Raw genomic sequence first — 10,606 nt, forward strand, 5'->3', positions numbered from 1 at the left:
GCAACAGAGGGACGAACCAGGCCAAGAAACAAAGGAAGGGATGAAGAAGAAACACCAAGCACCTCCCTCTGGCTGCAAATCCAGCGCCTGGTCCTCGGCCTTCATCTTCCTCAGCCTTTCTAACCACACTATAATCCAGGGAACCTCCAGCACCCCCTTTGTCTTGAACCTGTGGCAAGGTCCCTCTGTGTTCTATAACCCAAACGCCATTCTTCTGTTGCATTTACTTGCTCTTCTTTCTTCCACTGTCTTTCCCCTTAAACATGTGCATGTCTCAAGGCTGGGACGTGAAAGCAGTTGTTTTGCCTGCCCAGTGCCCATTCTCATGGCAGAACCCCAACTTTTCCTCAGGGAATCGCGTGGTTCCCAGGACTGACTGTCACCTGACCCAGGACCACATAGTCCTGTCCACAGTGATTGGTTGAGGGACAGGCTGGCTTAAACCATGCCACAGAGAGCCTTCCTCGGGTCTTCTGTTACAATTATGACCAGGTTTGCGAAACTGGTGAGATTAAGTTCTGAGCTGGTGGGGCCATGTTGCCACCAGTTGGCAATGAAGCCAACTTAGACAACAGAAGGACCCAAAGGTGAAGACAGAGATTCCTGGAACAACAGTTGAATACCTCAATCTAACTAAGCCTGAAATTTATTCTTAGGCCTTTATCCTCATATCCTTGACATGAGCTGATAAGTTTCTTTCTTCCTTAAGACAGCCTGAGTCAAGTTTCTGCCACATTCAACTAAAAGTACCAAAACGAAAGGCCTCATCTTCTAAACTTGCTCCTTCCACATTGGCGAGGGCTCCACATTTGCACAGACCAAATATCCGGAAATGATCCTTGCCTTCAATCTTTACACAATTAGTCACCAAGTCCTGTCCTTCTTTTGTCATCAAATTTTCTCACATGTCTCCTTCTCTTCAACCCTTTCTCCTCTGCCCTGTTCCAGGGCTCTCAGCTCAGGCATGTACCAGTCTCCTCACCGATCACCCAAATCTAGCCTCTAGATTCACTTTTGCCAGTTCCCTGGTCTAAACCTATCGACGATTCCCCACTACCTACAGGTGAAGGGAGCGTCTTTCAGCCTGCCATTGCAGGCCTCCTGGAGCTGGCCTGCCAACCTGCCCAACCACACCCCCACTGCCCAATCACATGCCAGCCCAGACATCTCTCACGATCTCCCCAAAATGTCCTGAGTCTAGGCAGTCAAGATGGGGGCAACCTCACACCCTGCTCCTTGGCTCCAAATACTCCACTTTCCCCTCCACCCCAGCTCCAAACTAGGGGCACGTGCCTAGAACACCATCTGCCTTCTCACCCTCCATCCTAGCTTCTCCCAATTCGTATTCTGTGCTGCACCAGTCAAAAAGCACAGAAAACATTATATCTCATTCTCCCTCTCAGTGATCTGAAATACACTTGAACATAATAAAGGCTCTGATAAAGACTGCAGGAAAGAAATCTGTCTAAAACACATTTGAAGGCAACATCTCCCAAAGGCCCACGACTCCAGCACGTCTGTTCAAGGGACACCTACTAACATACACTCAGTTTGTCAGTATTCAACAAATACTTATGCATCCCTACTACGTGGCATACTTTGGGCACCACCGCTCTTTGTACATCCTACTTGCCCTTCAGAGATCACTTTAGCTTCACCTTCTCCAGAATGCCTTTGCTAACCCTGCTTCTGAGGCCCCCACCTCACTGCCTGGGCCCCTCATCACTCAGCTCTGGAGACTAAGCATCCCAGCCAGCTGTGAAGCTTCTCTTTCAAATGAGGCCCTAAGCGCCTGAGGCAGAACTGGGCCTGATACTTTCCCCACCACCCCTCGCCTAGCACCACTATCTCTGGGGAGAAGGCAGAGCAGACACGAAGGGGCAGATGAAGGCAGAAGACAAGGCGAGCTGAGGAGGTGGGGGCCAAGGGACGCACTGAGGGTTCCCAGCCTGCGCAGCCTCACCCCACACCCCTCGTGGCCCCGCTCACTGGTGTCCGTGGTCTCGTACTGGCTGTCCCGCTGCAGCTCAAAGATGTCTACTTCCACTCGGGCCTTGGCTGGGACCTCGATGATCCCGTTGATCTGCTCCCGGGCCAGGGCCAGGGCCAGACGCTCGCCACGGCCACACACTGTCTGGTCATCCAGGATCGCAGCTGAGGGGACACAGGGGTTGGGGACCAGACTCTGGGGTCCTGAGGAAGGAGGTACTGGGGTCCTGGACTCCTGGGCTCTGAGGTGGGGATGGGGATGAAGTGGGATCCTCAACTCCTGGATCTGAGGCTGGAGAGAGCTGGGGGTCTGGACCCCTGGGTCCAGGGAAGAAGGCACTGGGGGCTGCTGCTCCTTGTTGCTGAGGATAGCTGAGACCTGATGCCCAGGTCCCTGGGTCCTCAGGAACTAGCCTGCCTGGGTTCCCAAAGAGGAGCCACAGGCCTGACGGGAGGGTCTCTGAGGAGGCAGGGGCAGGGCTGCAGGGCCTCACCCATGCGCAGTGATGAGAGCACCTGGCAGCTGGGGCTGGCAAAGGCGACAATCAGCAGCAGCAGCAGCTCAGCCGGCATCTTCCTCCCCTCCACATGGGGACGCAGCTGCCGCGGCCCCCTCTCGCCACCTGCGGGAATTGACCGTGGGGAGATTGCTGATGGTGGGGGGACCTCGGAGTCCCTTTGGAAGGCTGCTGGACAGGGTGGTGGCCACAGGCCCTGGGACATTGTGGGTGAGCTCTGAAGGGCCCTGCCCTCGTTGGAAACTGACAAGACAGTAGTGAGGGCATCGTTAGGCTCGAGGAATACTACCAGAGGAGCTCACTGCACTCAGGCACTGAGTGGGAGAACTATTGCTAAAGAATATTCACAGCGACCAAAAATGGGAGGGAAGCACAATATGGCTCTCAGGTAAGAGCAAATCCTAAGGACCATCCCCACCCCAACAGGAACCAAGAAGTACAATCCCCCACCCAGGCCCGCCCCTGTCTCTGGGCAGGCAGCTGTTACTAGGCAACAGAAACCGGCTGGAGAGGATGCAGCGGTTGCTAAGCAACCCTTCCTAGGCCTCACTTGCCACCTTCCTGACTTTCCTGGTTCCCACAATCCCACAGGGGAAGAGGCCTGGACATCCGGGGTATGGGTATCCAGGAGTTAGGAAACTTGGAGAGAGAGACACACATTGACACATACAGATGGAGACAGATGGATGGACCCAAGGCAGCAAGGGACTAAAAAGAAAGAGAGTAAAGAGAAAAAGTGGAGGACAGACAGACAAAAAGAGAAAGCCCAAGCGGGGGAAATACAGAAAGACTCAGGAAAGGTAAAAGAGAAAAACAAGCAGAAATATAGAAAGATGAAAAGAAGACAGAGAAATGGGGCTAGAAATGGAGAGAAACAGATGGAGAGTTATATGGAAGTAAGGAGATAATTTAGGAGAAAGAAAGAGGGAAGAGACAGGAAGGTAGGGGGACAGAGATGGAGAGAGATAGGTCAAGACAGGCAGGAGACAGGGAGATCAAGACAAAGGAGAGACACAGAATAGAACAGAAGACAGAGAATGGAGAGAAGACACAAACCCACTTGAGATGCCACCGAAGAGAGTCAGAAGGGAAAACTAAGGCAGGGAGTACACTGCAGCCCCCACCTGCTCTGGGGAGCTAACGATTAGGGGGAGACAGTGCATCTTTGCTCTCCACGATTGCTCCCCCTACTCCAGCAAGAGAATCCAGCAGTACCCTAGCCTTCTGCAGGGCGACCACTGGGAAGGGATGAGCTGAGCCAGATGCACGGCTCCCCCAGTCAAAGGTTGTGCCCCAAGAGAAGGGACACGGGGTCTCCATGGGAGAGGGTTACTCTGAGGCCCAGAGTGCTGGGAGGTGAGCTTTGGGACCTCCCCACACCCCATCTAACCCCCATGGAAGGAGGGCTTGAGCTGGCAAGATGGCAGAATGAAACCTGCTACGAGGGCAGACACACGATGCAACACTTCAGACTGTCCCTTATGACCTGGAAGACCTAGGCAAGGGCAGCAGGAGACCCCATCCATCTCCACTCTACCCCTGACTCCCATGTGACCTTGAGCAAGTCTGTCTGTCTCTGTCTCCCTGTCTCTCTCCCTGGGGGCTTTTGGGGAAGACAGGCCGGGGGTGAGAGGGCATGTGCTGGACAGGCTGGGGACTATAGACTGTAATTTGGATCTAAGGTGAAGGCTTGTCAAGGGTGGAGGAGCAAGGGAAGCTGGGAGACCCAAAAGGAGAAAACACAGGGAAGGGGTAGAGAGGGCGGGGCTAGGAGAGAGGTTGGGGCAGGGGTCTCCCTGAGACACCAGAGGTTTCTGGGGCAAATCAGGAAGCAGAGACTAGAGGATGAAAGACCCAGGAAGAGAGGGGGCCAGAAGGGCAGGGACCCACAGACAGCAGACATGGGTGGGATCAGAAAGACAGAAACAGTGCAGAGCCAGAGGTGAGGGCAGCAGATGGACAGAGGCACAGGAAGGCACAAGCAGAAAGACAGACAGGCCAAAAGGAAGAAACTGGTGCTACACAGACATCGTCTAGAAGTAAGACACCAAAGGGGACAGAGACAGGAGAGGAGGGACAGGGAATCAGGCAGGCCTGAGCCCCAAAGGTGCAGAGCCTTAGGGTGAAACACAGCAGCCAAGTGAGCAGAAGGGGCCGAGTGAGGAGCCCTGCCAGGGGAGGGAGGTAGACAAGCGGGCAAGGGAGATATCAATATCAAAGGCAAGAAGGCAAATCAGGTCAGAGAAGGCAAATGGGGTGAGGGAGAGGGCAAAAAAAAAAAAAAATGACAACAGGTACATGTCGGGGAGGAGAGAAATCATAAAACTCTGAAAAGGAGAGCTAATCGGAAACAGAGAGACAGAAAAAGTAAGTCACAGCAGACCTACAGAAGAGGAAGGGACAAGCGGGAAGACATCAGACTGGGAAAGGACAGAGACAGACTCACCATCTAGGAGAGGGGGAGTGAGAGTCAGGGAGGGAAACCGAGGAGGGAAAGAAGACTGAGTGACCTGGGGGCGCAAAGGCAGGGACAGGGCGAGTGCCCACACGAGGGGAGCAAGTCTATGCAGAGGTGCATCCACTCGGGGTGCCTGGGGGTATGGTGGGGGACACAGAAGTAAAAAGATAGGGGAGCGGAGAGACCACCAAGGAAATGGCACACTGACCAAGTGACAAAGCGGACCATGGGGCAGCTGCTAAGGGGTAAGGGATGGAGGGGATGGAGATCGGCCCAAGGTGGATCTGAGGAGGAGAGCAGAAAGGTGAGAGAAAGAAGAGGGATTTGCCCATGCCTCTCTGCCAGGGTGAGAGAGAGTGCAGGCCAGGTGAGCACAAGCCCAGGCAGAGCACAAGGTGGACAGAGAGTGGTGAGAGGGCCAGACCTGGCACGGGCACCTCCAAAAGAGAGAGAGAGGACAGACAAAGGAGTTCTGAGAGAAAGAGCTATCCACAGACACACCGAGGAAGGGTTAGAGAAGAGAAGTTGGACAGAGTCAGAGAGAGGCCCAAGGGCCACATGAAATAGAGATTCAAACCCAGAAGGATGTTTCCAGGAGACAGAGACTGGATGGGATGGGGATGGACCCGTGGCAGGCAGAGAGGAAGAGGCTCAGAGGAGAGAGACCGACCGCAAGGAGCAGAGCCGGCCACCAGGACCCAGGCTGGAGAACGCAGGGCGGAGATGTGCCAGGAGTCCCGAGAAGGAGTGAGACCACGAGTGAGAGTAGGTCAGCCCCTCAGGACCCCAGGATCTTGGAGTGGGGGGTGAGGGTGATCTGTGTACCCAGAAGGGGTGAGAAAAGGCCGAGGGGAATGGAGGTTGGGGAGATGGAGGGTGCAGGGCAGGCCCCTGGTGGGGGAGGGTATTCGCCGGTCCGGGGAGCAGGGGAACGTAAGGGCCTCGCCAGGGGACAGTGAGCCCGGCCTTCCAGGACCCAGGCCGGGCCCCAGCCCAACCCTGGCCCTGCAGACACTCACGGATCCTGGTGGGACGTAGGGCTGGGCTCCCTCGAGGCCCGAGGAACGACAGCAGGGAGACGCTCTGGCGCTGGGTGGTGGTGTGGCTGGGGCGGGGGGAGAGGGCAGTCCACAGGGCCCCCTCCCCCGCCTCCGGCGGGGGCCCCCAACTAATCCAAAACAGGGGCTCCCCAGGAGCGGGGACAAGGACAGGTGGAAGAGGAGAGGGCGGGCTGGAGAGGGGAGGAAGGGGAAAGGAGAAAATGGAGGAGAGAAAGGGAGAAAGGAGAGGGGAAAGAAGCAAATGGAGGGAAAGGAGGGAGGAAAGAAGGTGAAAACAGGGGGGAGGGGGCACAGGCAAAGCCGGGGGAGGGGGAAGCCGGCCCAGGAAAGGGCCCCCGCCCCCTCCCCTAGCCAGGCCGGCCTGGGGGAGCCACAGGGGGCGAGGACTGGGTGGAGACAAGGAAGCCGGCCATCAGGAGAAGTGGGGGAGGGGAGGGCTTGATGGGGGGGAGGGGGCCACCCCTTCCCCCCTCCCCCCAGCCTTGGCCCTGCCCTGGATGAGGCAAGGGCCTGGAGTCCTCAAGCCCTCAGCCCCCACGGAAAAAGCATGCTGGGGATGGGGAGAGGCCGAGGAGTGGAGGGACTGGGGTGCTGGGAGACTCGGAGAGCTGAGAAGGGGGCAGGCAAGGTAGAGAGACCGGGAGAAGAGAGAGAATGAGGGAGGGGAGAATAGAGAGGAGCAGGTGGAAGAGGAAGGCAGAGGAGGGTGGGGTGTCCCGGGGGTGCCTGGTGCAGGGCCTTGGTGGGAGGGCCTGGCCACCGACTCCTGGTCCCCTGCGAGGTGCAGCCGCCGGCTCCTATTCCCCAGCTGGGCCTGCCTCCTGGCTCCTGGCCGCCACTGCTGCCCGCTGCTGCCACCTCTCCTTCTCCCCTCGGAGGCCGCTGCCGCCTGCCTGCCCGCCTGCCCGCCCGCCTGCCTGCCCGCCGCCCGCGCTGGGTCCTGGATCGAGGTGGGGGAAGAGAGATGAGAGAGGGAGGGAGGCTGGGAGGAGGGCGGGCGGGCAGGAGGAAGGGAGGCAGGCAGAGAGAGAAGAGGGAGGGGAGTCGGAGGAGGGGGAACCCGTATTGGTCGGGGCTGGGGGGCCCGCGAGGAGAATGCTGATGAGGAGAAGGCGCTGCATTGGATGGAGGACCCACCCCCAGGCCACCCCCTCTACCACACCATGCCACCGCCCTGCCCAGGCAGCCCTTGGGCACAGGAGACGGGGAGATGAGAGGCGGGGAGATCTGAGGAGAAGGCCATGCTGCTAGAGGCAGAGGGCTACAGTGATAGAGAAACATGCAGAGAAACAGCAAGACAGCCATCAAGATCAAGACCCAGAGAGGTGGGCCAAGTTCCACAAACCCCAAAAGGTCAAAGACAGGGAAAAGCCCAGAGACAAGAGAAAGGCCATTGAGACAAGGGAGCAGACCACGGCGACAAGCAAAGAACCTCGGAGACAGGACAGCTGTGGACCCAGAGAGCCCCTGTGAAAGTGGAGAGAGGCCCATGGGAACAGAAAGCCCTCCTCCTCCAGCATGGGGACTGGTCCATGGTGACAGAAGAAGGCCATGGACTGGAGACGCCCACAGAAATGGGAACAAGGGTGTACATAGAGAGACAAGGGTGAAGGGAGGGCCAAGGAGAGTGGGAAGTCACAGAAATGGGGGTGGGGGAGGCCTGCAGACACCAGGGAACCCACAAAGACAAGGATGTGGACATGGGAGGTCCATTGAGGCAGGAGCAGCCAGCCTATGGAGGCAAAGGAGAAGCCCCCAGAAATAGAAATAGCTCCCACAGAAGTGAAGCGAAGGGATGGGCAGTGAGTATGGGAAGTCTCAATAACGCATAGAGAAATCCTTGGGACCCACAGAGATAACTGAGTGGGAGAAGAGGCCCTAGGTCTTCCAGTCACCTGAGGAGAGGCAAAGAGTGGGAAAGGGCAGGGAGCTGGAGGGTAGAGCCAGCTGAAGTGGGAGACTGCTTCCCCCTCGGAAAGGAGCTGAGCATGGTAGGGGGATGGGAAAGAGAAGCAGCGACACAGATCTTGGAGTGGGGGTGGGTGGTGCACGGCTGGGTGGGGGGTGAAATTTGGGGGGAAGGAACATGACAGTTGGCACTGAAGCTGAGCCTGTGACTCACCACCACCCCCAACGCTCGTGATGGGGAGGAGACACTGACACACTCACGTGCAGCCCCCCAGCACACGTGACTGCGTGCCTCGTGTGCATGCACATATGGCATGTGGCAACTCTCGCACCGGCCTGGCATGTGAAGCCCTCTGCAGCTGGCATGTGGGCATCCCTGACATACATCTAATCCTGAAGGACCACGACCTTTGCACACACCTCGGCCTACTTGCGCAACATTTATGGCTTCTCAATACCCATCCTCAGCTTCAGCTAGGCCTAAAAGCCCAGACTCACTCCAGCCTCAGGGTCTTTGCTTTTGCAGAGACTCTAGCATAAAACACCTATCTTCTCTAAATTGAACCTGTCCCAGAAACCCTAGTCCCACCACCTTCAGAAAGACTGATCCAAGCCTCAGCTTACTTACTCCTGGATCATCTGAAAAGAAGGGACATTGCAAACCCAGATAGGCTGGGGAGGGTCTCAGCAGAAGGTCCGAGAAGAGAGCGGCATGACAAGCCAAGCTGGACCCTTACATTTTATTTTCTTCCTCCCACCCCACCTTTGTATTTTCAAGTGGGGAAAGGAGGCCTCAGCAGGAGTGAGAACCTGTCCAATGGCACAGAACCTGTCAAAGGCCAGCCTACCTTCCAGATTTTCTGGCTCCCACTCCAGGTGATTTCACAGCCAGGGCAAACATATTACCAGCTTTAGAGCCCACTGATTCCCACCGATTTCTTTCCTCTACTTTTATTTATCCATTCAACATGCCACTGGGTCCAGCCTGCCAGGCAGCAGAGCCTGGGGGCCATGAGTGTAGACCTCGGCGTCAACTCTTACGTAGGAATCCTGGCTCTGTCTTTTCCTAATTATGGACAAGGTACTCAACTTCTCTGGGCTTCATTTTGGTGGTGGTGGTGGTTTGTTTTTTTGTAAAGAGAGAACAATAGTTCCTCCCTTCTAGGATTATTGTGAGGATTAAACTGAGTAATGCATGGAAAGCACTGAGCACAATACTTAGCACATAACACACTTGGGACACGTTGGCTGTTATTATTTGAGGTCCTAATAAAAATAACCCTTACATAGCTTTTACTCTGTGCCTCACAACCACCATGAGACAGGAGCATTTATCCCTATTTCACAATGAGGAAATTGAGATATGGGGAAATCGACTTGCCCAAGGCGACAGCTAGTAAGTGGCAGGGCTAAGATTCCAATCCAATCTGACCCAATCCGAGCAGCCTAGTTTAATTACAGGGGCCTGGTATTAGGAGTTTAATCTAGTGGAAAGTTAGGACACCTGGGTAGAAAAAAATTGAAAGACATAGCAAAAAGATGGCTGAAGCGTCAGACCTAAGTCTTATTTGTGTTTGGGGACTCCTAGCAACTTTTTGGCCTCAGCAATGTGGATGACCAATTACTCCAAGCCTCAGTTACTCATTAAGACATGGCGGCAGTTAGACCAAGCGAGTAGCTCTAGGAACACATATAACAGCGCTGGCTGAGGCAACTCGCTCCCAAGGTCCTGAGGGTGAGAAGGGGATGATGAATAGGGATGGCCAGAGCCTCTTGGACACAGGGGACTCTATCTTCCGAGCTGCATGCAGGTGGTCAGCCTGGAAGGCACCCTGGAAAGAAGCAGAGTGTAACCAACGCTACAGGGTCACATTCTTCAGGTTCTCACTCTGGTTGTCCTTTAGGTCATCTCCCTGTTTCTTCAAATGAAACTGCCTGTCTCTGCTTTTCCTTTTTCTCCACTTCCATTTCCTCCTTTCTCCGTCAGATTTTCCTCGTTCCCTCAGATTCCCTCTCTCCTTGCTTTTCCTCAGACATTTCTCCTCTCCCCTCCCTCAAGGGTCCCTCAGTTTTCCTCCTCTTCCGGCACGCTGCCTTTATTCCTCTGACAGTCTGGATCCTTGATTTCCCCTTTTCCTCCGTTCCTATGCTTGGTGCTGCAGTATCCCCTCTCCTCTTCGCGCTGACTCATGCTTCATTCTCTGCCTTGGCTCCTCGGGGATTCCCGCGCCTCGATACCCCCGTCCTCACTGTGTCGTGTGCCTCAATTTCCCCGACTTCCCCTCTGACCCCCACGCGACTCCCGCTCGGCGTCCCCAAGATGGCGCCCGCAGCCTCGCTCCGCCGTCTGACGTAACGGCGCCGCCCTCCCCTCCCGAGCCGTCAAGCGGAGTCGACAAGGAGATGGAGGAGGAGCATCCTCCAAGGGACTTAAGGGGGCGGAACTAGCAACCCGGATCCCGAGGCTCCACACTATTGGTCCAAGGCTCGGAGACGTGAGCGTCGATTGGCCGAACGGCAGGGGCCGGGCGGACGATGATTGGGTGCGTTCGGCAGTCCTCGCGGCGGCCGAGGAGGAAGGTGGGAGGGGTGTTGCTGAGGACGTTTGGGGGCCAGAGCGAGGCTGTGGAGCAGGCGAGAGGCGACGGCGGCAGCTAGAGAGGGCGCAGCGC

The 10,606-nt window shown here is 56.1% G+C and overlaps 1 protein-coding gene across 1 annotated transcript in view; it reads right to left on the reverse strand.

Moving 5' to 3' along the window:
* GRIK5 (glutamate ionotropic receptor kainate type subunit 5) overlaps window positions 1-7,161 on the reverse strand; it is a 52,864-nt gene extending 45,703 nt beyond the window's left edge. Inside the window, exons 1-3 of the mRNA XM_023524731.1 lie at window positions 5,985-7,161; window positions 2,484-2,612; window positions 1,964-2,154 (exon numbers count right to left, since the gene is read on the reverse strand). Coding sequence (XP_023380499.1) covers window positions 1,964-2,154; window positions 2,484-2,562 — 270 coding nt within the window. The 5' untranslated portion in view covers window positions 2,563-2,612; window positions 5,985-7,161. The remainder of the gene's footprint in view (window positions 1-1,963; window positions 2,155-2,483; window positions 2,613-5,984) is intronic.
* Between the last annotated feature and the right edge of the window lie 3,445 nt (window positions 7,162-10,606).

The sequence above is a fragment of the Pteropus vampyrus genome, unplaced genomic scaffold, assembly GCF_000151845.1.
Source record: "Pteropus vampyrus isolate Shadow unplaced genomic scaffold, Pvam_2.0 Scaffold490, whole genome shotgun sequence".
NCBI classification, from domain to species: domain Eukaryota; kingdom Metazoa; phylum Chordata; class Mammalia; order Chiroptera; family Pteropodidae; genus Pteropus; species Pteropus vampyrus.